Source organism: Zootoca vivipara, chromosome 4 (genome assembly GCF_963506605.1).
Source record: "Zootoca vivipara chromosome 4, rZooViv1.1, whole genome shotgun sequence".
Lineage (NCBI taxonomy): Eukaryota > Metazoa > Chordata > Lepidosauria > Squamata > Lacertidae > Zootoca > Zootoca vivipara.
The window spans coordinates 101,217,644-101,242,803 of record NC_083279.1 but is presented as its reverse complement, the minus strand read 5'-3'; the positions used below and the strand labels follow the sequence as shown (position 1 = coordinate 101,242,803).

The window sequence follows — 25,160 nt, the reverse complement described above, 5'->3', positions numbered from 1 at the left end:
CTAAGTCGTTCCTCATAAGGCATCGTTTCCAGGCCTTTGACCATTTTGGTTGCCCTCTTCTGGACACGTTCAAGCTTGTCAGTATCCTTCTTGAACTGTGGTGCCCAGAACTGGACACAGTACTCCAGGTGAGGTCTGACCAGAGCAGAATACAGTGGTACTATTACTTCCCTTGATCTAGATGCTATACTCCTATTGATGCAGCCCAGAATTGCATTGGCTTTTTTAGCTGCTGCATCACACTGCTGACTCATGTCAAGTTTGTGGTCTACCAAGACTCCTAGATCCTTTTCACATGTACTGCTCTCAAGTCAGGTGTCACCCATCCTGCATTTTTTTTTGGCCCAAGTGTAGTACCTTACATTTCTCCTTGTTTAAATTCATCTTGTTTGCTTTGGCCCAGTTGTCTAATCTGTTAAGGTCATTTTGAAGTGTGATCCTGTCCTCTGGGGTATTAGCCACCGCTCCCAATTTGGTGTCATCTGCAAACTTGCTCAGGATCCCCTCAAGCCCATAATCCAAGTCATTGATAAAGATGTTGAATAAGACTGGGCCCAAGACAGAACCCTGTGGCACCCCACTAGTCACTACTCTCCAGGATGAGAAGGAGCCATTGATGAGCACCCTTTGGGTTCGGTCAGTCAGCCAGTTACAAATCCACTGAATGGTAGCATTGTCTAGCCCACATTTTACCAGCTTCTTTACAAGAATATCATGGGGCACCTTGTCAAAGGCCTTGCTGAAATCAATATAGGCTACATCCACAGCGTTCCCTTCATCTACCAGGCCTGTAATTCTGTCAAAAAATGAGATCAGATTAGTCTGACATGACTTATTTTTCAGAAACCCATGCTGACTTTTAGTGATCACAGAGTTTCTTTCTAGGTGCTCACAGACTGTTTGCTTAATGATCTGCTCTAGAATCTTTCCTGGTATTGATGTCAGGCTGACTGGGCGGTAATTGTTTGGGTCCTCTCTTTCCCCCTTTTTGAAAATAGGGAATTGCATTGACTTCATGCATTGACTGGAAGGAAGGAGTCACCAGGCTGATTCATCTCACATAATTCCCTTTGCTTGCCTCTAAATTTCCACAATCTCCCTTCTAGGAGGGCTAGAGGCTTACATCTCCTCCTCCTCCTCCTCCTCCTCCTCCTCCTCCTCCTCCTCCTCCTCCTCCTCCTCCTCCTTTTTAGAAAGAGAGCTCAAAGTCCGGGCTATGGTGCAGTCCTACACTGGTTCCCAGCCAGACTCATCCATACTTGCTCAGGGAACCTTTTTCTTCCCCTGATATTCTACAACTTTTGTAACAGAATACAGTAATGTATTTGTTTTGTAGGATTTGCTAGAGCTTCTCATTCAGACAGATTCCTTCCCATCTCTCAGAGGCTTCCTGAGAGCAAGATGGATGAGCAAGACTCATCTGGCCCTGGAGCAGGAAGAGGCCATGCCAACCAAACTGGATGCAGTGGGGGATTCTGGGAAAACTCTGTGCAGAAGATCCTGGGTGAGGAGAACACCCTCCGCTCAGAGGTGCAGAGCCAGCAGTTGAGGCAGTTTTGCTGCCAGGAGGCCAAAGGACCCCGAGAGGTTTGCAGCCGACTCTACCACTTTTGCCACCAGTGGCTGAAGCCAGAAAGGCACACGAAAGCTGAGATGCTGGACCTGGTGATCTTGGAGCAGTTCCTGGCTGTCCTTCCCCCGGAGATGGAGAGCTGGGTGAGGGAATGCGGAGCAGAGACCAGTTCCCAGGCGGTGGCCCTGGCCGAAGGTTTCCTCCTGAGTCAGGCAGAGGAGAGAAAGCAGGTGAGAGAGACTTTCCTCTGGATACTCCCAAGGGGGTCCAAACAGGACAGAGAACTTCCCATAATGCTCTACTGATGACCCATCCTTTTTCTAGGAAGCATCCATGGAATGAGATATAACACCCTTAAAGCTTCTGTCTTTGTCATTCTCTTTCTAATATTTCTCCCCATTCGCTGTTTTGAATCCTTGTTTCTCTTTCAGGGAAAGGATCTCTTTGCAGAAATGGACATGGATTCCTGTGAGGCAGAGAGGCCTCCGTTGGAGACCAGAGAGAGGCTACTGGGTAAGGAAGAAGGTGGTTTTTCTCCATATTGTCTCATTCTGTTGGTTTTCCAACTCATCTGTGGGTTCCTTTCATAATTTGTGGGGGGGGGATGTTGGTAACAAGGGTTCAGAGGAGGGGAGATGTATTTTTTCACAACTAACATATGAAATGGGCACAAACCTCCAACTGCACCCAGCAGGTAAGGCTTTCTCAAAGGCCCACCTGTACTTAGAGGTGTCCTGTTTCACCTGTGAGAGAAGCAGGCACTCCTGACATCCTGCTTACCTTTTCTCTCTTACAGGTGACAGAATGATGCCGGCAAGACCTCCTGATCCGTCTTTTCATGGGGGCAGAAGGGAAACAGCGGCTGTGGAACCAGATCAGGTATGGGGAAGCTGCCTTGTGGGGACAGAGGCTGAGGGCTGGAGCAATGTCATGGACTGGTTGGGCACAGAGGAATGGTGGGAGGAGGCCACCGGGGAACCAGGAAGGGAACCAGGAAAGGAAGATGGCCCAGAGCACAAGAAGTGAAGGGAGAAGAAGGATAGGCAGTCAGAGGGTGAAGTGGGAGAAGCCTGGGAAGAGGAGGTGTCAGAAGGTGAAGGCGTAACGGCTTAGTGAGCTGGGAGACTCTGTGGCAGAATGCAGTCCAGAATCAGAGGCAGAAGAGGAAGGAGGAAAGTGGGAGGAGGGAGGTCGAGAGGCAGAGGTGAGTCAGGAGAAGGAGGAGCCACCGGTGGCTCCCTCTCTTTCTGCCAGAAGCCACCCTCCCTGCTTGTCTCTCAGAGCCAGGAGACGTCTGACAAAGGAGGAGCAAAGGCAGGCTGCACTCTGGAACACTGTTTGATTGTATGCTAGGAACCTCCGAGAGGAGGGTACTTAGAATGCTGTGGGGAGCTGGGGGCCTTCACTCTCAGCAGCTGAGTTCTTGAAGGAAGACCCTGACATGGAATTCGACTCAATATTGATCCAGAGCAGAATTTCAATGTATAGTTAGCAGAGTAACAACCTAAACATGTTACAGGATCCCCAAAAATAGACCAGAGGCCATTGTATTTCATCCGGCAGAGATTTACTGCTATTGAAGGCAAATGATCATAATGGTCACAAATCCAAAACATTCAGGATTGACACTGTCCATAAGAAATCCAGTTGCAGCAGACTTCACCTAAACTTACCTAAACCGATTATAAGTCCAAACCTTAACACTTAACCTTAAGCTTAATCTTAACACATACTATGTACAGAACACCAGAAGGAAGAGAGGTAGATATATAGAGAGAAAAAGTGAAACCAAGGCTCCTTCTGGCTGCTTCTTATAGTCAGCATGACATTGACAGAAGAGATAACAGAACCACCTAAACTTCCACCTAGACAACTAGTCCATTGATTGATAGGCAATGCAATTGGACAGAACCACACAGCCAATTCTCTGAATATTGTCTTCTTGCTAAGAAAGAGTAAACTCCAGCTGTGAACTGTGGGATTTCCTGCCTAGATAACTCTGACACCAGCCTTCTCAATATCGCCAGTAGGATTCATCTGTAGTTGCAGTTTTCATGGAATCCTAGAGTTGAAAGGGACCCCAAGGGTCATCAAGTCCAACCCCCTGCATTGCAGGAATCTCAGATCATCCAAGACAGATGGCGTTCCAAACTATGTTTATTTAACATCTATATTGATCATTGAATGCTAAAATTGGCTTCTAAGCAGTGGACAAACGAGATCAAATAGTGGCCAGGATTCACCTAACCAGCCCCATCCACTTGCAAAATGGGGCCTGCCCCCCACTCCTCCCCCTCTCCATGCCCCCATGAACCCCTTGAGTTTGGCTCTAGGGCATTGGGAGGGTATTGGGAATTCAGTTCCACTTTAAGGTACAGACATGTAGCTGTTGTATGTCACATGTCTGTGCACTTCCGTTTTTGTATAGCTTTTTCATTTTCTTCTGCGCTGATCACGAAGGAGAGGAGACATGTTTCTCTCTCTCCTGAGATATGCTTAATAAAGCCTGTAAATAGTGCCATCACGATCGTCCCTCGCCTGTCATTTTTGCTGCCAAGTGGAATCTGCTACAACAGTGTGCCTAAGCTTTTGAAGTCCAGGTCGTTATCTCACGCTGCACCGGAGGGTGGAGATGCCCGGCAGCCGGCTGGGAGGGCACGCAGCCCTGGTGTCTCCCATGGTGTATGCGAACAGAGGGAACCTCCCCAGGACAGCAGACGAGGAGAGGAGAAAGTGGATCCTTCCATCGGGGCAACTGGAATGCTTGCGTAGGCAGAATGACTTGGAAAACCTATTTGCACAAAGACGAATACCCATAGTTAAAATGCAGAATAAGAGAATTCCATTAAAGCGTTAAGATTGTTGTTGTTGTTTAGTCGTTTAGTCGTGTCCGACTCTTCGTGACCCCATGGACCATAGCACGCCAGGCACTCCTGTCTTGCACTGCCTCCCGCAGTTTGGTCAAACTCATGTTCGTAGCTTCGAGAACACTGTCCAACCATCTTGTCCTCTGTCGTCCCCTTCTCCTAGTGCCCTCAATCTTTCCCAACATCAGGGTCTTTTCCAAGGATTCTTCTCTTCTCATGAGGTGGCCAAAGTATTGGAGCCTCAGCTTCACGATCTGTCCTTCCAGGGAGCACTCGGGGCTGATTTCCTTAAGAATGGATAGGTTTGATCTTCTTGCAGTCCATGGGACTCTCAAGAGTCTCCTCCAGCACCATAATTCAAAAGCATCAATTCTTCGGCGATCAGCCTTCTTTATGGTCCAACTCTCACTTCCATACATCACTACTGGGAAAACCATAGCTTTAACTATACGGACCTTTGTCGGCAAGGTGATGTCTCTGCTTTTTAAGATGCTGTCTAGGTTTGTCATTGCTTTTCTCCCAAGAAGCAGGCGTCTTTTAATTTCGTGACTGCTGTCACCATCTGCAGTGATCAAGGAACCCAAGAAAGTAAAATCTCTCCCTGCCTCCATTTCTTCCCCTTCTATTTGCCAGGAGGTGATGGGACCAGTGGCCATGATCTTGGTTTTTTTGATGTTGAGCTTCAGACCATATTTTGCGCTCTCCTCTTTCACCCTCATTAAAAGGTTCTTTAATTCCTCCTCGCTTTCTGCCATCAAGGTTGTGTCATCTGCATATCTGAGGTTGTTGATATTTCTTCCAGCAATCTTAATTCCGGCTTGGGATTCATCTAGTCCAGCCTTTCGCATGATGAATTCTGCATATAAGTTAAATAAGCAGGGAGACAATATACAACCTTGTCGTACTCCTTTCCCAATTTTGAACCAATCAGTTGTTCCATATCCAGTTCTAACTGTAGCTTCTTGTCCCACATAGAGATTTCTCAGGAGACAGATGAGGTGATCAGGCACTCCCATTTCTTTAAGAACTTGCCATAGTTTGCTGTGGTCGACACAGTCAAAGGCTTTTGCATAGTCAATGAAGCAGAAGTAGACGTTTTTCTGGAACTCTCTAGCTTTCTCCATAATCCAGCGCATGTTTGCTATTTGGTCTCTGGTTCCTCTGCCCTTTCGAAATCCAGCTTGCACTTCTGGGAGTTCTCGGTCCACATACTGCCTAAGCCTGCCTTGTAGAATTTTAAGCATAACCTTGCTAGCGTGTGAAATGAGCGCAATTGTGCGGTAGTTGCAGCATTCTTTGGCACTGCCCTTCTTTGGAATTGGGATGTAGACTGATCTTCTCCAATCCTCTGGCCATTGCTGAGTTTTCCAAACTTGCTGGCATATTGGGTGTAGCACCTTAACAGCATCATCTTTTAAAATTTTAAACAGTTCAGCTGGAATATCATCACTTCCACTGGCCTTGTTATTAGCAATGCTTTCTAAGGCCCATTTGACTTCACTCTCCAAGATGTCTGGCTCAAGGTCAGCAACCACACTACCTGAGGTGTACGAGACCTCCATATCTTTCTGGTATAATTCCTCTGTGTATTCTTGCCACCTCTTCTTGATGTCTTCTGCTTCTGTTAGGTCCTTACCACTTTTGTCCTTGATTATGGTAATCTTTGTACGAAATGTTCCTTTCATATCTCCAATTTTCTTGAACAGATCTCTGGGCAATGCAAAGAAATAGAGGAAAGCGTTAAGATAGGTACCCATAATTAAAATGTGCAGCAAAGCAGTCCTATTGAAACAACAGAGCAATAAACAGGAAGGAAACAACAGAGCATTGTGTAGCAGATCATACGGTATTTCTGCTGTCTCAGAGGAGGACATTTCTTTTTTCTTTTAGGGTCCAGTGTGCTTTGAAGATGTCGTTGTTCGTTTCACAGACGAGGAGTGGGCGTTGCTGGATCCTGACCAGAGAGCTCTGCATATGGACGTCATGGAGGAGAATCATGGGATCGTGGGCTCTCTGGGTAAGGCTCCCTGTGGGATCGCCATATCTGCCTGGAAATTTTTAAAAAATACGTCTATGTGACAAGCCTCATATATTTTCACAGAGCTCAACAGCGCCCTCTACAACACCTAGGAACCTAACACCCCCACTATAAACAGTAAATTACAGTTTTGTCTGTGAACAATATTCCTCCAGTAATGCCTCTTTATACCACAGTTGGGCTGGTCTGAACTGCCCAGGTCATCTTAAAGGTCAGCTTCAGAGTTGTTAGGAAAAAGAAGTAGCTTCTATCTGGTTTTCTTGGGTTGACCAAAGAGACGCCTGACCTTGGAGATGGAGGGGATGCCATGACTGGGCCAAACAAAATCCATCCCAGAGAAGAGCCAGGGTTATTGAATCTCAGGTAGTGGTAGTAGTAGAAATAGTAATAATAATAATTTATAATAATTTATTATTTATACCCCTGTCCATCTGGCTGGGTTGCCCCAGCCACTCTGGGTGGCTTCCAACATATACATAAACATGAAACATTAATAATAACAATCTGATCCAATGTAAAAAGTACAAAAACTTTAAAATGAAAACTTATATCAAACAAAGCAACATTCAATAATCCAATGGAATCCAATAATAAATGCATTGGTTAATTACAAAAAAACAAAGGTACTGAACACACAGCCAATTGCCTTCAGTTCCACCTCTACAACTCATTTAATGAACTTTATTCCATAATTGGGGGCTCCATTTGTTCCTGAGGTTCTAATCCCTTTTTTTCTCAATTGCAGATAGTGAAGATTTGGACATCATAATCAAGGGTGACCAAGAAAAAATCTGCAGAGTGGAGAAGCCACATAAAAATTTGGAGTGTGGAGAGAGCTGCAGTCAGAGCTCCCATTCCACTTCCCAACAAAGAATTCTCATTGGAAAGAAACTCTATCAGTGTCTGGAATGTAAGAGCTCCTATGTCTCTTCCCATCAAAGACTTCATACAGGGGAGAAGCCACATAAGTGCATGGAATGTGGAAAGAGCTTCAGTCACAGCCACACTCTCGCTTCCCATCAAAGAATTCATACAGGGGAGAGACCATATCAGTGCATGGAATGTGGAAAGAGCTTCAGTGACAAGTCCAATCTCACTTCCCATCAAAGAATTCATACAGGGGGAAAACCCTATCAGTGTGTGGAATGTGGAAAGAGCTTCAATAAGAAGTTCAATCTCACTTCCCATCAAAGAATTCATACAGGGGAGAAACCCTATCAGTGTGTGGAATGTGGAAAGAGCTTCACTCATAGCTCCTATCTCACTTCCCATCAGAGAATTCATACAGGGGAGAAACCCTATCAGTGTGTGGAATGTGGAAAGAGCTTCAGCACGAGCTCCCATCGCACTTCCCATCAAAGAGTTCATTCAGGGGAGAAACCCTATCAGTGTGTGGAATGTGGAAAGAGCTTCACTCAGAGCTCCTCTCTCACTTCCCATCAAAGAATTCATTCAGGGGAGAAACCCTATCAGTGTGTGGAATGTGGAAAGAGCTTCACTCATAGCTTCTATCTCACTTCCCATCAGAGAATTCATTCAGGGGAGAAACCCTACAAGTGTGTGGAATGTGGAAAGAGCTTCATTCAAAAGGCCAATCTCAATACCCATCAAATAATTCATACAGATCATTATTTGAGTTTTAGTGCCAGGAATAACATACACCTGGACACAGCAGAGTTTGCGCAGGTTTTCCGGAAGCTTCTGGCTGTAGTACAATGATTAGACGTCTGGACGCAGGATAACTATATACAGGATTTATTGAACAGACTGTATCCAGAAATTGCTATGTACAAAACTTCATAAAGTAAATGAAATAAAACAAATCCTTTCCTCTCTGTCCCTCTCTCACACAACCACCTGTTACAGTTTTTTCTCCACACTGTACTCACTCATTCACATAACACCACACAGAGCTTATCTTTTAGGAACTCCTTATCCAATCACAGAGTTGTTACTAAGGCTCTTGTAACGATGCACAGAGAGAGCAGATATTGGCTTTCTGCCCAAAGTTAATTGTCTGAAGTGGATGTGAGCTGAGAGGGTTAATAGCTCAGCAGTCGTCCTGTATCACGAGGGGCTCTGTGATACGTCATGTAAACAGGAAACAGGAAGTAGTACCTGTTGCTGTTGTGTTCTGTAACATGACACCGTATGTTTTAATTGTGTGTGTCGCAGTTTTCAGCCGGGATGCAGCAAAATACTCCGGGCTGTTTGCCTTAATAAATCTTCTTTGTTTTAATGAGCAAGGGAGTGGAAAGTGATTTATTTCAAAGGTGTTGAAAGCTGAATAAGACTTCCGCTGCCACAGGCTGCTGCAGACTGTTATCTAAACTTCAGAAGGAAAAGTTTATAGACTTTTAAACAGAGGCACGCAGCGGAGCGCGCCGGACATTTCTCTGCTACGCAGCTGGAATTGTGCGCAGGCAGATAAATTGCCTGACAAGGCTGCGTTTATAGTTGTTTAACAATTGGACAACAACATTCCACAGTGGAGAGCTGCCTTTTTGCACGTATGCACTTTGAGATCTCTAATACCCCCTCACAGTTTCCACTGATGCAATTAACCCATGTGTATAGAGAACTCCTTTTAACTCACATTGTCAAGCAGACCCAAACTTTTACACATCTGTTTATTCTTAATCTTTGTCAAAGGCTTTGTTAACACATCAGCAATATTTTGATCACTAGGTACGTAGGTACATGTAATCATATTGTTCTGTACATTGCACCGTACATTTTGATATTTCACTGCAACATGTTTTGAACGTGATTTGAAACCTTCAGTATTACTTAACGTAATGCATGCTTGATTATCAATGTAAACTTGTATTGGTTGTTCACAATTTACATTTAGATCTGTTAACAAATGCTTGAAATATGTCACCTTATTACATAATTCACTTAACGCAGCATATTCAGATTCTGTAGAACATACACTCTCTATGATTTGTTTTCTTGAATGCAAGCTAATTAAAGCTCCTCCAAACATAATGACCAAACCTGTGACAGATTTCCGATCTGGCAAAATTCCCCACTCACTATCACAATAACAATACAGCTCTTCATCTGCTGCAGAACTTAGTTGCAAAACATAGCCAACTGTTTGTTTAAGGTATCTCAGCACTTGTTTTATCGCTTTCCAGGCATTAAGTGTCAGTTTTGAAACCTGTCTGCTTAGAGGTTCCGGTTTCCACCTGCAGGAATGGCTGACCTGTTTTCCATCCCTCCGACCTTCATAAGGAATTTGGCGGTTGCTAGGGGAGTAAATGGCAACCCCCTTACCTCTCCCGGGGTTACGGAGAGGGGCCGCTGGCCCGCGATGCCCCCTAACCCACTCTGATTGTTAAAGGAGTGGGGGGGGGCTTGGGCTGAAGCACTTATGAGGAATGCCGGAACTCCCGGACGCTAACCTGCATGGTGGGGATTTCCATGATTAAAGAAGATAATTAGGCTTAAATCCATGGACATACTTCAGAAGGAGGGGCAGAAGCTCTGTTTACTGCTGAGGAATTTACGCTGCTGAGGGTGAGGAGTCAAAGGCTGTATTTTATCTGAAAGGATTGATGGGGACGGAACGACAAGGGAAGTGAGTCCTTTTTTTTATTTTTTGCATATGAGTTACTTCGTACCTTCCCAGACGTGATGTCCTGGCTTGTTTGGAACGAAAAAGAAATAAAAGGGATCTGTGTGAGTTGAATTTTATGAACTGTTGATACTGAGTATATTTTTTGAAGATGTGGAGTTGCTGGCGAGAGAAGCCCCCCTCTAGCTGGAGGGAAGGAGTGCCTGGAATGCGTTCGAAGGATTTATGAGATGTGACGCACTTTGAATTTGAACAGCGACCTGAAGCTAAGTTCAGCTATAGGGCAAGGAGAGCCACTAATTTATCAAGAATCTATGCATAATGTGATGACTGGATCTTCTGCCTGGAAAAGCTGTAAATTTCATAAAGATCGTTAATCTACATAGTTATGAGAAGAAAATGAAACTGATTTGAGTTTTCTAAGATGGCGCTGCTTCGTGTTGAAAGATCGGCGCAACAGGGACGCTCCAGACCTAGAAGATTTATGGGGAAGCTGGACTGATTAACTCACACAGGAGAAAGAACATATGTGAAATCTTGTTTGATATTTATCTCAGCAGCTGGGAAAAAATCGGATGACAGAGGAAAACATCTATGTGATTGTAAGGGAAAGATCGGGACTATTATAGACTTTGAGTGATGATTTGGACTTTAGAAAAAAGACGGCAGTGAGCAGTTGCGAGGAATCCCCAATTTCTTGAAGCATGGGAACCCCGAAAATTTTAGATGATTTGGCACAACATTCGGTTTGATTGATATGTATTTGTATAATTTGAAATAATGGATGTGATATAAATGTTTTTAATTGGAAAATTAATAAAAAATATATTATATTTAAAAAAAGAAACCTGTCTGCTTAGTATGCCAACCGCATAAGTAATATCACACCTAGACCATTGGGTCAAATACAGTAAACTTCCAATGACCGATTGGAATAATTCCGGATGCTCAAATGCTGGACTCTCATCCGTATGAAGGGACTTGATAAATCCCGGCTCCATAGGCACTGCTGCTCCTTTGCAGTCCTGCATTCTATAGGTAGTTAGAAGCTGTTTGATTTTACTCTGCTGACTGATTAAATCATAGAATCATAGAGTTGGAAGAGACCACAAGGGCCATCCAGTCCAACCCCCTGCCAAGCAGGAAACACCATCAAAGCATTCTTGACATATGCCTGTCAAGCCTCTTACTGTCAGGAAGTTCTTCTTAATGTTTTGGTGGAATCTTCTTTCTTGTAGTTTGAATCCATTGCTCCGTGTCCGCTTCTCTGGAGCAGCAGAAAACAATCTCCCTCCTCCATATGACATTCTTTTATATATTTGAACATGGCTATCATATCACCCCTTAACCTTCTCTTCTCCAGGCTAAACATACCCAGCTCCCTAAGCCGTTCCTCATAAGGCATCGTTTCCAGGCCTTTGACCATTTTGGTTGCCCTCTTCTGGACACGTTCCAGCTTGTCAGTATCCTTCTTGAACTGTGGTGCCCAGAACTGGACACAGTACTCCAGGTGAGGTCTGACCAGAGCAGAATACAGTGGTACTATTACTTCCCTAGATCTAGATGCTATACTCCTATTGATGCAGCATTGCATTGGCTTTTTTAGCTGCTGCATCACACTGCTGACTCATGTCAAGTCTGTGGTCTACCAAGACTCCTAGGTCCTTTTCACATGTTTGAAAACCAAAGCATTTACTTCTGGGTTTATGCCATTCGAAAACCGAAATGTTAATCAATGCAGACATTCAAAAGTTGATGTACCACTGTACGATATTCCTATACATTGTTGGTTACATTGGTATAGTGTTATTGTCCTAGTGTTTATGTAAATGCTAATAGCCTACTTTTTTTGATGCTTTTGAATTATGGTGCTGGAGGAGACTCTTGAGAGTCCCATGGACTGCAAGAAGATCAAACCTATCCATTCTTAAGTAAATCAGCCCTGAGTGCTCACTGGAAGGACAGATCGTGAAGCTGAGGCTCCAATACTTTGGCCACCTCATGAGAAGAGAAGAATCCTTGGAAAAGAGCCTGATGTTGGGAAAGATTGAGGGCACTAGGAGAAGGGGACGACAGGGGACGAGATGGTTGGACAGTGTTCTCGAAGCTACAAACATGAGTTTGACCAAACTGCGGGAGGCAGTGCAAGACAGGAGTGCCTGGCGTGCTATGGTCCATGGGGTCACGAAGAGTCTCTCTCTCTCTTGCTTGTTTCTTCTCTCTTGCTCTTGGTGCTTGTAGTTCTTATCTTTGTTTTGAGTTACTCATGCCTGTGTGCTGAGTCGGTTTCGTTTTTGCCCAGAGACAAAGCATGTCTGCTAAGTCTCCAGGGCCAATGTAAATAAAACCTCACAGTTTATAGAGCTCTCCAGCAGTCCTGATTTATGACTCTGCTGATCTACTGTTACTTCTCAGCCGCTGCGCAATTCTGCTACAGGGGACCAAAAGGCTTATTGTGTTGGAAGTGCACCGGGCAGCCTTTCATCCAAGTCCCCTTTACGATTACAACATAAACTAATTAAAGTTTATGAACAGTTTTGTTGAAATGCTTCATGCAAATCCAACAATATTTTATTGCATAATTATCCCAATATGCACATTTTTGCAAAGCAATCTTCCCTAATATGAAGCATTTTATCGCCTGGTTGTGAGTTGTGAAGGCTGCTCCCTGCAAGGCCCTTTTCCACCTGGCCCTGACTCACCAGCCCTACTAAAGAGGCTCCTGGTGAGACTGGAGGGACATTGCTATGCCTGGCAAGAAACCCTAATTAATTAATTAATTAACTAACTAAACTAAACTAAACAAGTTCCCTTGGAGGAAATGAAACACAGGAAAATATGAGATTGTTATAAGAATTTTGAGGTCATATATATATATATATATATATATATATATATATATATATATATATAATATTGAGGTTATATATATATATATATATATATGTGTGTGTGTGTGTGTGTGTGTGTGTATTTATATATAATTGTTCATAAAACATGTACATGAATGTACAGTACAGGCACATGTCTGAAGCAGCACAGGAAGGCAGGCCTGACTGACACCATTTTGACTCTCTCTCTGACCAGGTGTTCCTCTGCAAGGAAGAAGGGGGGTGGGGGGAACCTTCTCATTGTCTCAGGAATTAAAGTGATAATCCCTGGCATCCTGATACCTGAGTGCCAGACAAAAGGGTGTGATTAACTTGGCTGGGAAACAGGGAAATGTAAATATCTCTATTTTTTACTTGATTAGGTTTTGGGGGCAGGGGGCAGGGTCCAGACTGCTCAGATTACTGCCACCAGACCTCCCCTTTCATGATGTACCTATGATGAATCTAGGGAGGGCGGTCTTGGGCTATGGGTGATGCTTCTGGGGGGTGGGCTGAAACCAATTTCAAATTTCTATTTAAGGGCAGGACACCTTTGTTTGGGGTTCCTTCCTTGTTCTCCTGTGTGAGGGGAAGGACCCTGTTGCAACAGCAAAAATAAAGGCTTTGCTTCTCAAACTTCTCTGGTTGGCCTCTGTTATATTCTCCAACCGATGGAGAACCCAATAAGGGAATAAGGGCAGATTTTTGCCTATATCAAGATCATTGGGGGCACACTATGGAATTAAACTCTGAATAAAGCATTATTTCCATATGGGAAGACTGAACTTTTGAGTGGAATGAGTGGGGCCTTCCTTACATTGACTTCCTCAGAGGTTCTTCATTGAGATCATTCGGAGGATCCTGCTGTAGATCTGTTGTTTTTAAAAGTCAGCACCAACAATTTGACTTGTGCTCAGAAATGTATGTGGTCTCGACGTCCGCTCCCAGTCACCAGTCTAGCTGCTGCATTCTGGATTAGTTAAAACACACACACACCTTGCACTGAGAGAACAGGTGATGGGCTTGTGGGACCATTCAGGCTAATTTCTTCTTCCCCCTTGCCATTTTGTGTTTGTCATACATCAGAAGGCGCTCTAGTTGCATCCTAACCTATCCACTCATGGGTTTCCCAGTGTGGGGAGCTTTTACTGGAGCCAGAATCCACCATTGTGTAAAGGACCCACATGCTCAGACTTTGCATGCACAAAGAGCCCCCTTCTGACACATTTACTGGTTTAATTTATACACCACATTTCCTCCCTAAGGAGCCCAGGGCAGCAAACAACAAAGACACCTTGAAAACAATTCCAATGCAGATGTAGACTGGGATTGAGCTAAGAAGACAAGGAGACCACTTTGGGGTCAGGTCAGTGGGCCCTCAAGTCCGGCATCCTGTTCTCACAGTTATGGGAAACCCACAAGCAGGACCTGGCCACAAGAGCAGCCCTCTCACCTCCTCAGGTCTCCAGGCAACAGGGATTCAGAGTCATCACTTCCTCTCACCAAGACAGTGCATAGCTATCACGGCTAGCAGCCACCAATAATCCTTTCTTCCTTGCATTCTGAGCTGCAGAAGAACTTATTTGGGGCATGGCCCCTGATTCGTGGTACAGGAAAGGTGGATGACATCGTCCCAATCCAACCAGCTACAAATGTTTGCAAAATAGCTTATCCACCTCCAGCCATCTCCCGAAAGCCTAGATGAGGCCCTCCCTCTGCCAAAGCTTTTTGAATTTCCCCCAGAGCTGAAGAGCCAGGTGTGCAGATCTTAACCCACCTGACTCCAGCTCAGTTTCCAGGGCCCTTCCACCCAGGTAGGGTTGGCTTTTTTTGCGGGGGGAGGAAGGAATTCAGTCTCAATTCACCCTGAGTTTCACCATGACCCTGCCTGGGAGGAAAAGCCTGATGACCCGTTCCCGGATCTCCTTGGTCCTCACTCCATACACAATGGGGTTCAGCATGGGAGGGAAGAGGAGGTAGAGGTTGGCCAGCAGGATGTGGATATGGGGGGCCACGGCGTGGCCAAAGCGGTGGGTGAAGAAGGAGAAGAGGGCAGGGCTGTAGGAGATCAAGATGACACAGAGGTGGGAGCCACAAGTGCCAAAAGCCTTGTGCCTCGCCTCACGGGAAGAGAGACGGAGCACCGCACGGACGATGAAGAAGTAGGAGAGCCCGATGCAGAGAAGGTCTCCTCCGATGACGATCAAGGCCACACTCAGCCCATAGGTGCGGTTGATGCTGGTGTCCCCACAGGCCAGCTTGACCACTGCCATGTGCTCACAGTACGTGTGGCGAATGACGTTGGTCCGGCAGTAGGACAGCCTCCGGATCAGGAAAGGGCAAGGTGCCATCAGAAGCATTCCCCTGGCCATGCCGGCCACAGCCATCTTGGCCACCAGTGAGCTGGAGAAGAGAGAGCTGTACCTGAGCGGGAAGCAGATGGCCACATAGCGGTCCAGCGCCATCCCCAGCAGCACCGCTGACTCCATCATGCACAAGGCATGGATGAAGAACATCTGGGCCAGGCAGGCAATGGCCTGGATCTCCCCTCCCTGGAACCAGAAGATGCAGAGCATCTTGGGCAGGGCGGAGGTGGAGGCTGCCAGGTCAATAGCTGCCAGCATGCAGAGGAAGTAGCACATGGGCCTGTGGAGAGCTGGCTCCGTGGCCACCACCAGGAGGACGGTGCAGTTCCCGGCAATGATCACCATGTAGATGCAGAACACTGGCACAGAGAGCCACATGTGGTAGGCTTCCAGCCCTGGGATGCCTTGCAGGAAGAACGTGGGAGGCCAGGAGTGGCTCAGGTTGGCCAGGGCCATGAGGAAACAGCTTCATCGCCACCACTGCTGCTTAGCGTCGCTCACAGGCCTCCTGAAAACCAGAGGAGAAAAACAGACACACACAAAGATGACATGAGTAGATCGTAGAAGTGCAGAGTTGGAAGGGACCCCCAGAGTCATCTAGCCCAGCCCCCTGCAATAAAGGAATCCCAGTTAAATAACCCCATCAGGTGGCCACTCAATATCTGTTTTAAAAACCTCCAGCTTCTGAGGTCATAGAATAAGAGAACCCTAGACCCAAGGGTCATCTGTTTCCATCTCCATCAAAGCAGGAATCCCGGCTGAAGAATTCCTGACCGGTGGCCTTCCAAGCTCCCTTCTGAGGGAGTCTGTTCCACTGTCATACAGCTCTTACACTCAGAAAGTTCTTCCTAACGTTGAGTCGGAACCTCCTTTCCTGCAATTTGAATCCGTTGGTTCAGGTCCTCCCCTTTGGAGCTTGCTCCATTTTCTAATATTTGAAGGTGACTATCCTATCAGCTCTCAGTCTCCCCTTCTCCATACCCAACTCCCTCAACCGTCCCTTAGAAGGCTTGATTTCCAGGCTCTTGGTCATCAGATATGGGGGTGGGGTGTGTGTGATAATTCTCCCTGTGACTCTGCACAGAGAGCTTTTGCTTCAGCTGCCCTGGCGCTATGCATGGAACTCCAGCAACGAGAGAAGAAATACATGCTGGGGGGACATGTGGACTGTGCAAGGTCCAGCCCCACATACGGAGGGACAAATCTGTCCATTTTGGATTGGCTCAGTTCCTCGTTTTTCCAATCTTCACCAGTTCTTCACATTTGCACGTAAAAAATGTAAGAAGAGCCTGCTGGATCAGGCCCATGGGGGCTCATCATCCTGGTCTCACAGTGGCCAACCAGATGCCCAATATGAGAAATCCGCAAGCAGGATGCAAGCACAAGAGCCCCCTCCCCTCCGACAGTTTCAACAATTGAGATTCCGAATCATTGCTGCTTCCAACTTCGTTTGCATTTTTAAAAATAATATTAAAGAAGTCCTTATGAATATTTATCAGGATTTTTGGCAGCATTGTGACAACAATTGTAATGTAACAAGAACTATGGTGTGAGCTGAATTTTAATGAAAAACGAAAAACATTGTATGATGCAGGTGGGAAAAGATTAACAATGGAATCCGTGGAGGGGTAGAGAGAAGTCCAAGGATTCAGGGAATCCTACATTACTATTATTATTATTTGTGAATGAGTGTAAATGTTAAATGTAAAACTGAATTATTTTTAAGAAAAAGAATATTCAGCAGGATTTTAGTGCATGTTTCTCCTAACAGACCCATTTATACAAAATGTTGTCCAATATGCACATTTTTCACATTTTTTGAAAACCCTTTTTCTTATTACAATGCATTTTTGAATATTATTTTCAATAATATGTGTGTTGTTGCTGCTGCGGCTATTTCAGTTTATTACCCACTCGTCATAGAGGAAGTTAAGTTAATTTAAAAGTCAATATTAAAAACAGTTAAAACAATCACTATACATATTCCTTGGCCATGGAGCTGGACTGCAAAACTCAGAGAATTTCAAAGGACAGCTCTATTTCAGCAGAGTGCAAATTAAGGAAGTTCATCTTTAGACAAAGGGTGGATGGAATTCCTTCCCCTCCCTTGTCCCACAGGGATCAGGAAGAAAAGCAGTTACACAAGGCACAACCTTATGAATGAACAGAGACAGGTATCCTTCATGGAGGAGAAGACAACCTATGGCTCCTAGCCAGGATGACTCTGCTCTGTGAATCCACAGCTGGAGGCAGCCATGCTTCTGAGAACCAGCTGCTGTAAATCGCAGTAGGGGAGAGGGCTCTGGTGCTCAAATGCTGCTTGTGGGTTTCCCATAATGGGCAACTGTTCAGCCACTGTGAGAACAGGATACTGGACCAGATGAGCCATTGGCCTGATCCAGCAGAGTCTTTTTATGTGGTGGAGGCTGCGCTGGTGGCCACCGGAGGAAGCTTGAAGTGCTGACTTGTTTTGTATTAGAAAAACTCACCAAGCAGGCAGTGGAGAGGCAGAGTCCTTGTGGGGTCATGGTGATACCAATACTACAAGGGGGCACCTGTGAAGGGCAGGCAACAGCCTTTATAGGCTTCCTTTGCCAACCTCTCAGCAAAGATCCCCAGAAGCTGAGGTCCTGGTGCTTAAGGGCGGCTGTGCAACGCTGGTGGGAGCCCCTGGGCTTCCTCCTCTCACCTGCTAAATAGCCTCTCAGGTGTTTCAAGTTTCCCTTCCTGGGAGATTTGGCTGGCTGAATGAATGTGTGGGGCTCATGAGGCCACCTTGAATGGAGCAGATGGGGAGGCTTCTGAGACAGGAGGTTCTGCAGGTATAATGCTGAACAGCAATGCCAACATCTCTGCAGCATTGCTGGCCTCGTGGAGCAAAGAGCACAGCACCACTCCTCTCAGTAAAAACAGTCAGTCCCCAAAAGACTGTTGGAAAACAGGGAGGTCTTCATCTGCTGTCGGAATGACGAGGAGGAGGGAGCCTGGTCTAACTTCTCTAGGCATGCAGTTCCAAAATTGCCTGGTCTTTCAGATAGCTGGGACCTGGGTAATTTTTAATTTTCTAGTACATGATGTTTACTGTTCCAAATAAAAGATTGCTGTCCAGATGATACAAACTGTCAATGAGTTTAGACTGGTGAGTCTTCACTTTAGAGACATAATCAGCTCAATTATTAAACAAAATAATATGATTCCAGCCCCTTTAACTAACCAGAAAGGACTTAAATGCACCATAAAGTGAGAGGGGTGCAATTCGGGTTTATTCTGAGATGCTCGCATGTCCCTTTTATGGGTACAACAAGGTCATACTTTATTATGCTTAAATTGGTTTTATTGATTCCACACACACACACACACACACACACACACACACACACTTCACATTGTATATCAATTTGAAATAAAATAAAATAAATCCTTCCAGTAGCAGCTTAGAGACCAACTAAGTTTGTTATTGGTATGTGCTTTCGTGTGCATGCGCACTTCTTCAGATACACTTCTTCTTTGTGCATGCAAAGAATTTTTTATTTATTTTGTTTCGAATACGGCAGACCAACACGGCTACCTACCTGTAATTTGAAATAAAAATAAAACAAACCAACATTTGAGGTCAGCTGCAAGCCTGATGACTCCCTTCCTGGGCACTAAAAGAGGCCATTGTGAGGCCTCACAAAATGGGTGGAGGTGTTGAAAGATGCTTCTCTTCATGAAGGGAGGGCAGCCTTAGCTTACCAGTCCAGGAGCCCCTTGTTACCGGAATTCATAGGAAGGAAAGGGGGGTGGGCAGCCCTCCAATAACCAGGACCACTCACTCTACCTCAAATGCCCCATTCACACCCCCTGTTAATGCCTCCTTTCCCCCTTTCTACCGGTATCCAAAGCACACCTGTAGATCTGGGCAGACCACTCACCACACTAAACGCCAACCTTTCCATTCACAAGGCGCTTGGCCAATCCGCAGCCACCATTTAAATAGCTGTAAAACTAGCAACCAATCAAAACCCGTAATCTTAACAGCTACTGAAATCCCAGCCTATTGGAGAAGAGTATGCCTAGAGAGTTATGAAACAGCACCCCCTACTAAGGGCTACACTGGCACGGCAGCCATCAAACTAGCCTTGGCTCTACCTTTAGAACAGGCATAGGCAACTTTGGCCCTCCAGATGTTTTGGGACTACAACTCCCATGATCCCTAGCTAACAGGACCAGTGCTCAGGAATGATGGGAGTTGAAGTCCCAAAACATCTGGAGGGCCGAGGTTGCCTATGTCTGCTTAAGAAGGTTCCTCTGTCGTGAAAACTTTTAGAAATTAATATAAAATGATTCCTGTGATGGATTTACACTTCTACTCAGAAGGAAAATGGCTATCAGGGGAGGAGCTTGGGACATGAGATGGGGCAGCTATAATCCCTGCAGCTGAGACCACATGTACTCAGCTGGCAACACCGTCTGGGTGATAATCACTGGCATCCTGACACCAGAGTGACAGACAGGTAGTCATTCCAAGAACAATTTGGATGACACCAAATTGGGAGGGGTGGCTAATACCCCAGAGGACAGGATCACACTTCAGAATGACCTTAACAGATTAGAGAACTCGGCCAAAGCAAACAAGATAAATTTTAACAAGGAGAAATGTAAAGTACTACACTTGGGGGGGGGAATGAAAGGCACAAATACAGGATGGGTGACACCTGGCTTGAGAGCAATACATGTGAAAAGGATCTAGGAGTCTTGGTAGACCACAAACTTGACATGAGTCAGCAGTGTGATGCAGCAGCTAAAAAAGCCAATGCAATTCTGGGCTGCATCAATAGGAGTATAGCATCTAGATCTAGGGAAGTAATAGTACCACTGTATTCTGCTCTGGTCAGACCTCACCTGGAGTACTGTGTCCAGTTCTGGGCACCACAGTTCAAGAAGGATACTGACAAGCTGAAACGTGTCCAGAGGAGGACAACCAAAATGGTCAAGGCCTGGAAACGATGCCTTATGAGGAACGGCTTAGGGAGCTGGGTATGTTTAGCCTGGAGAAGAGAAGGTTAAGGGGTGATATGATAGCCATGATCAAATATATAAAAGGATGTCATATAGAGGAGGGAGAATGGTTATTTTCTGCTGCTCCAGAGAAGCGGACACGGAGCAATGGATTCAAACTACAAGAAAGAAGATTCCACCAAAACATTAGGAAGAATTTGCTGACAGTAAGAGCTGTTTGGCAGTGGAATTTGCTGCCAAGGAGTGTGGTGGAGTCTCCTTCTTTGGAGGTCTTTAAGCGGAGGCTTGACAGCCATATGTCAGGAATGCTTTGATGGTGTTTCCTGCTTGGCAGGGGGTTGGACCGGGTGGCCCTTCTGGTCTCTTCCAACTCTATGATTCTTTGATTCTATGATTCATTTCTGTTATGTACTGAGCTGAATCCTAGAGCAATAGGATCCAGAATGCAGCAGTTTGATTGGTCCGCAGGAGCCACCCAATCCAGCTCCAGGTGGAAGTGAATCAGCAACCTGATTGGCCTACAGGTGCAGCCCTGAAGTAGCCAATCACGCAAGGCCCATTCTGTAAATAATGTATATAAGCAGACGTTTGGGGAAAGAGCCATTGTACTCTTCTTCCTATATTGCTACAACAAGCCGAATAAAGAGCATGAAATTCACTCTCGACTCAATTTCTATGACCAGATGCAACGCCCCCCCCCACACAATAAAAAAAGCTCATGTGGACACCATGGGTAGAGGAAGAGGAGAAATGGTGATGGGCTTCATTCCACACAACTGGGTGAGGGTTGCCTGACAGTGGTGGACCTTCTCAAGATTTGGTGAGGGTTTCTTTCAGGGCCTGCACTCCTGGGAGCTGCTCAGAGTGGCTGGGGAAACCCAGCCATATGGGCAGGGTATAAATAACAAATTATTATTAATATGGTCATTTAGTCACACTGTTGCTTATGGGTCAGGCGGGTGTTGTGTGGATCTCTCAGCTCCCCAAATGCTCACTTTCCAACTTAAGCAGCTGCAGGAAACTGTCCTATGGATAGGAGGTTTCTGGTACAAGAGTGATGCAAGCCTTTTGGGCTTGCCAATTGGAAGGGCGGCAGTTCAAATCCCTGTGACGGAATGACCTCCCATTGCTCTGTTCCAGCTCCTGTCAACCTAGCAGTTCAGAAGCACACCAGCACGAGTAGATAAATGTGTGGGAAGGTAAATGGCATTTCCATGCACTCTGGTTTCCGTCACAGTGTCCCATTGCTCCAGAAGCGGTTCACTCATTCTGGCCACATGACCCAGAAAGCCATCTGTGAACAAACACCCTCTCCGTCGGCTTGAAGCAAGATGAATGCCACAATCCCATAGTCACCTTTGACTGGACTTAACCGTCCAGGGGTCATTTACCTTTTACCTTCCCTTCCCTTCCCTATCTGTTTGTTTGGGGGCATTTTGTAGCTGGGACTACACAGTGAATCAGGCAAAGCCAGTGCTTGTTTTTTGCCCAGGGGGTACTCATGGGTACTCAAGGGCACACAGTACCGGCACACCTTTTTCTGGTTGTCAAAAAGTGTGGCAACTTCATGGTGAGTTCCGGCACCTATTTTTATAGGAAAAAAGCACTGGGCAAAGCTACTCCATCTTGGAGTTCATCTACCTGCTTGTATAAAACAAGAGAAAATAAGTGTTGGAAATGTAAAGAAACAAAAGGTATCTTTTATCATATGTGGTGGCAATGTAAGGTTATTAAAAAATTCTTGGAAATGATATATAATGAACTGAGAAAAATGTTCAGAATAACCTTTGTTAAAAAAAACCAGAAGCCTTTTTATTGGGTATTACAGGAATAGGTAAAGGTAAAGGGACCCCTGACCATTAGGTCCAGTCGTGACCGACTCTGGGGTTGCGCGCTCATCTCGCATTATTGGCCGAGGGAGCCGGCGTATAGCTTCCAGGTCATGTGGCCAGCATGACAGAGCCGCTTCTGGCAAACCAGAGCAGCACAGGAATGGATCTACCTAAAAAACATAAGAATCTGTTTATCTCTGCGACAACAGCAGCCCGGATACTGCTAGCCCCCACCAAAGAAGACTGGCAAATTAAGTTAATGAATATGCTGCAATTGCTAAATTAATCAGGAAACTTAGAAATCAAGATGACATCAAATTTTAAAAAGAATGGGAATTGTTTATTGCATATTTACAAAAGCAATGTACACAAGTTTATACATTAGCAGGATTTTAAAAGACACTTGTAATACTACAAACCATGTACAAAATCAGAAGTAAATAGAGATAAAGATTTTATTGACATGCACAAATGAAAATAATATAAAGGAACTGGGGCGGGGGAGTCAGGGGATTCAAGTAATCCCATTCTGTGGATTCAATATTGATTGTATATATATTTGTTTAAAATGTTTTATTTTTAGTCTTTTAAGCTAATGTTTTTGCTATTATGAAAATTAATAAAATTCCTTCAGTAGCACCTTAAAGACCAACTAAGTTTTTATTTTGGTATGAGCTTTCGTGTGCATGCACACAGTGTGCATGCACACGAAAGCTCATACCAAAATAAAAACTTAGTTGGTCTTTAAGGTGCTACTGAAGGAATTTTTTTATTTTACTTCGATCCAGACCAACACGGCTACCTACCTGTAACCATGAAAATTAATGTAAAAATTGTGGGTGGGTGGGTGTGGAGAGAGAGAGAGGGAGAGTGTTCATCTACATGCTGAGGGTATATGGGGGGAGAGAAAAGTTATTAAAAGGAAAGGCTAGTTTAAAGTAATTTTTAGCTATCTCACTGCAAGTGTGGGAAGTTTGAGCAGAGGGACTCTGGTGCTCACAGTCATTGCGAAGCCTCTGTGGGGTGAAGCACTTTATTAATAGAGCCACCAGGAGGCTCTTCCACAGCATCTTAGCAGCATCCAAGAGAAGAGGCTTCCTGGACCCAGCAAATATCACCCGCAGGCCCCTCTTCTAGCCCCTGAAACTCTAAGCAGGGAGACTTGGGTCAAGGAGATCAGGATTTCTCCATCCCCTTCACTGCAAGGTATCCTTTTATTCTTGAAGAAGTGTCAGTATTAGAGTGTCACCTTTGCAAGCAGGAAGTCTCAAGTCTCCAGCATTTCCAGGTATAGATGTGAATGCCCCCTATCTCAAAATCCTGGAGATCTGCTGCAAGTCAGTGTAGCCAACGCTGAGCTACATGGACCAATGGTCCAACTCAGTGCATTAGAGCTTCCTATGTTCCAATACTTTCCACTCCTGAATGACAGACACCTTCTGCTTAGGACACAGCTTAGATTGCTACAGGGATTCTTCCTTGCCTTCCATCCTCAACGATGACAACTGGTCATTTCCTCCCAATGCTCCATTTCTGTGTGAGAGAAGCTGGAAGTGAGAGATAGCAGCCAGGGTGTTCATCATGGGGCAGGCAGGCTACTTTTGCCAACCTGAGCACTGCAGTGCTTGCCTTGAGGGGCTTCCCTGGGCTGGAGGCGGTCCATGGCTGGATTGGGATCCCCATCTTTTCCATCTACCTGGCAGCCATCCTAGGAAACGGCACCATCCTCTATGTCATATGGACGGAGCCCAGCCTGCACCAGCCCATGTACTACTTCCTGGCCATGCTGGCCACCATTGACTTGGGTCTCTGCCTCGCCACGGCACCCACAGTGCTGGGCGTCCTCTGGTTCCAGCTGAAGAGGATCAGCAAGGAAGCCTGTGTAGCTCAGCTCTTCATCATCCACTCCTTCTCCTTCATGGAGTCAGCTGTGCTCTTTGCCATGGCCCTGGACCGGTTCCTGGCCATCTGCTCTCCTCTGAGGTACACAGCACTGCTGAACTCCAGTAGGGTGGCCAGAATCGGGCTGGTCCTCCTGCTAAGGAGCACCTTGTTCCTACTGCCTCCTGTGCCTTTCCTCTTGACATTCCCCTACTGCCCTAATGCTGTCCTTTCCCACTCCTACTGCCTTCACCAGGACACCATTCGTGTGGCATGTGCCGATACAACCTTCAACAGCTTCTATGCCCTCATCCTCATCCTCCTGACCATGGGTTCTGACCTGCTCTTCATCCTCATCTCCTACAGCCTGATCCTAAGGACTGTCCTGGGCATGGCCTCTGACAACCAGGGCCACCACAAGGCCCTGAGCACCTGTGTCTCCCACATTTGTGCCGTTCTGGTCTTCTACATCCCGGTGCTTGGGCTCTCCATCGTACACCGGTTTGGACAGCATGCACCTGCCCTCCTCCACGTCATCATGGGCAATGTCTACATCCTCCTGCCACCCTTGATGAACCCCATCATCTACAGCATCAAAACAAAGCAGGTCTACAGCAGGATCCTCAGAGTGGTCAGGAAATGCTGAAGGATTTGTCAGTTGACGGATTGTTCGCTTCATTATATTCTCCTATGTTTGTATCCTGCTTTCCCCCCCATCATGGAACCCAATGTGGAATTCATGATGTTCCCATCCTGCCACTGACCAGTCACTGTTTCGACTATTCTTCGTCAGCAAAGATTCACAGGTCAAAGTGTACCAAGTATGTTTGCCTTGGTACACTTTGTATGGTACACATACTTGGTACACTTTGACCTGTGAATCTTTGCTGACGAAGAATAGTTGAAACAGGGCCTTGTCCTGATTTTTACTGGAATTTATCTTTATTTGCCTTCAACATTGGGATTGATTCCTATTTAAACTCCGCATCACATCAATAAAACCTTGTGAAGGTTTTTTTGAAATCCATCTTCTTTTGGCCTGAGTTCTTTCAATTTATCGTTTATTTCTGGACTTTCCCAAGAACTCCAATTTCCACTAACCAGTCTCTGACATGCTTTGCTCCAGCAAGGCGGTGGCCTCATGATCCT

At 45.6% G+C, this 25,160-nt stretch overlaps 3 protein-coding genes across 4 annotated transcripts in view; 2 read left to right on the top strand and 1 right to left on the bottom strand.

The window, feature by feature from the left end:
* The window catches only part of LOC132592059 (zinc finger protein OZF-like), a 91,094-nt gene that overhangs the window by 2,998 nt on the left and 62,936 nt on the right, over positions 1-25,160 (top strand). Inside the window, exons 2-6 of one of the 2 annotated variants that reach the window (XM_060274130.1) lie at positions 1,337-1,803; positions 2,005-2,086; positions 2,370-2,452; positions 6,331-6,457; positions 7,224-8,720. In XM_060274130.1, coding sequence (XP_060130113.1) covers positions 1,402-1,803; positions 2,005-2,086; positions 2,370-2,452; positions 6,331-6,457; positions 7,224-8,197 — 1,668 coding nt within the window. In that variant the 5' untranslated portion in view covers positions 1,337-1,401 and the 3' untranslated portion in view covers positions 8,198-8,720. Of the gene's footprint in view, positions 1-1,336; positions 1,804-2,004; positions 2,087-2,369; positions 2,453-6,330; positions 6,458-7,223; positions 8,721-25,160 lie in introns of those variants that run through there. The other variant, XM_060274129.1, reaches the window with a different exon arrangement.
* On the bottom strand, positions 11,940-15,753 carry LOC118085035 (olfactory receptor 52P1-like). Its single transcript, XM_060274164.1, has 2 exons — positions 14,842-15,753; positions 11,940-12,059 (listed from the first exon to the last, which is right to left on the bottom strand). The coding sequence occupies exons 1-2, from the start codon at positions 15,751-15,753 to the stop codon at positions 12,012-12,014; spliced, it is 960 nt and encodes a 319-aa protein (XP_060130147.1). The 3' UTR covers positions 11,940-12,011.
* Positions 15,128-24,657, top strand: LOC118085036 (olfactory receptor 51G2-like). Its single transcript, XM_060274163.1, is given in 3 exon segments — positions 15,128-15,174; positions 16,525-16,566; positions 23,766-24,657. Coding segments are annotated over 3 exon segments (981 nt in total).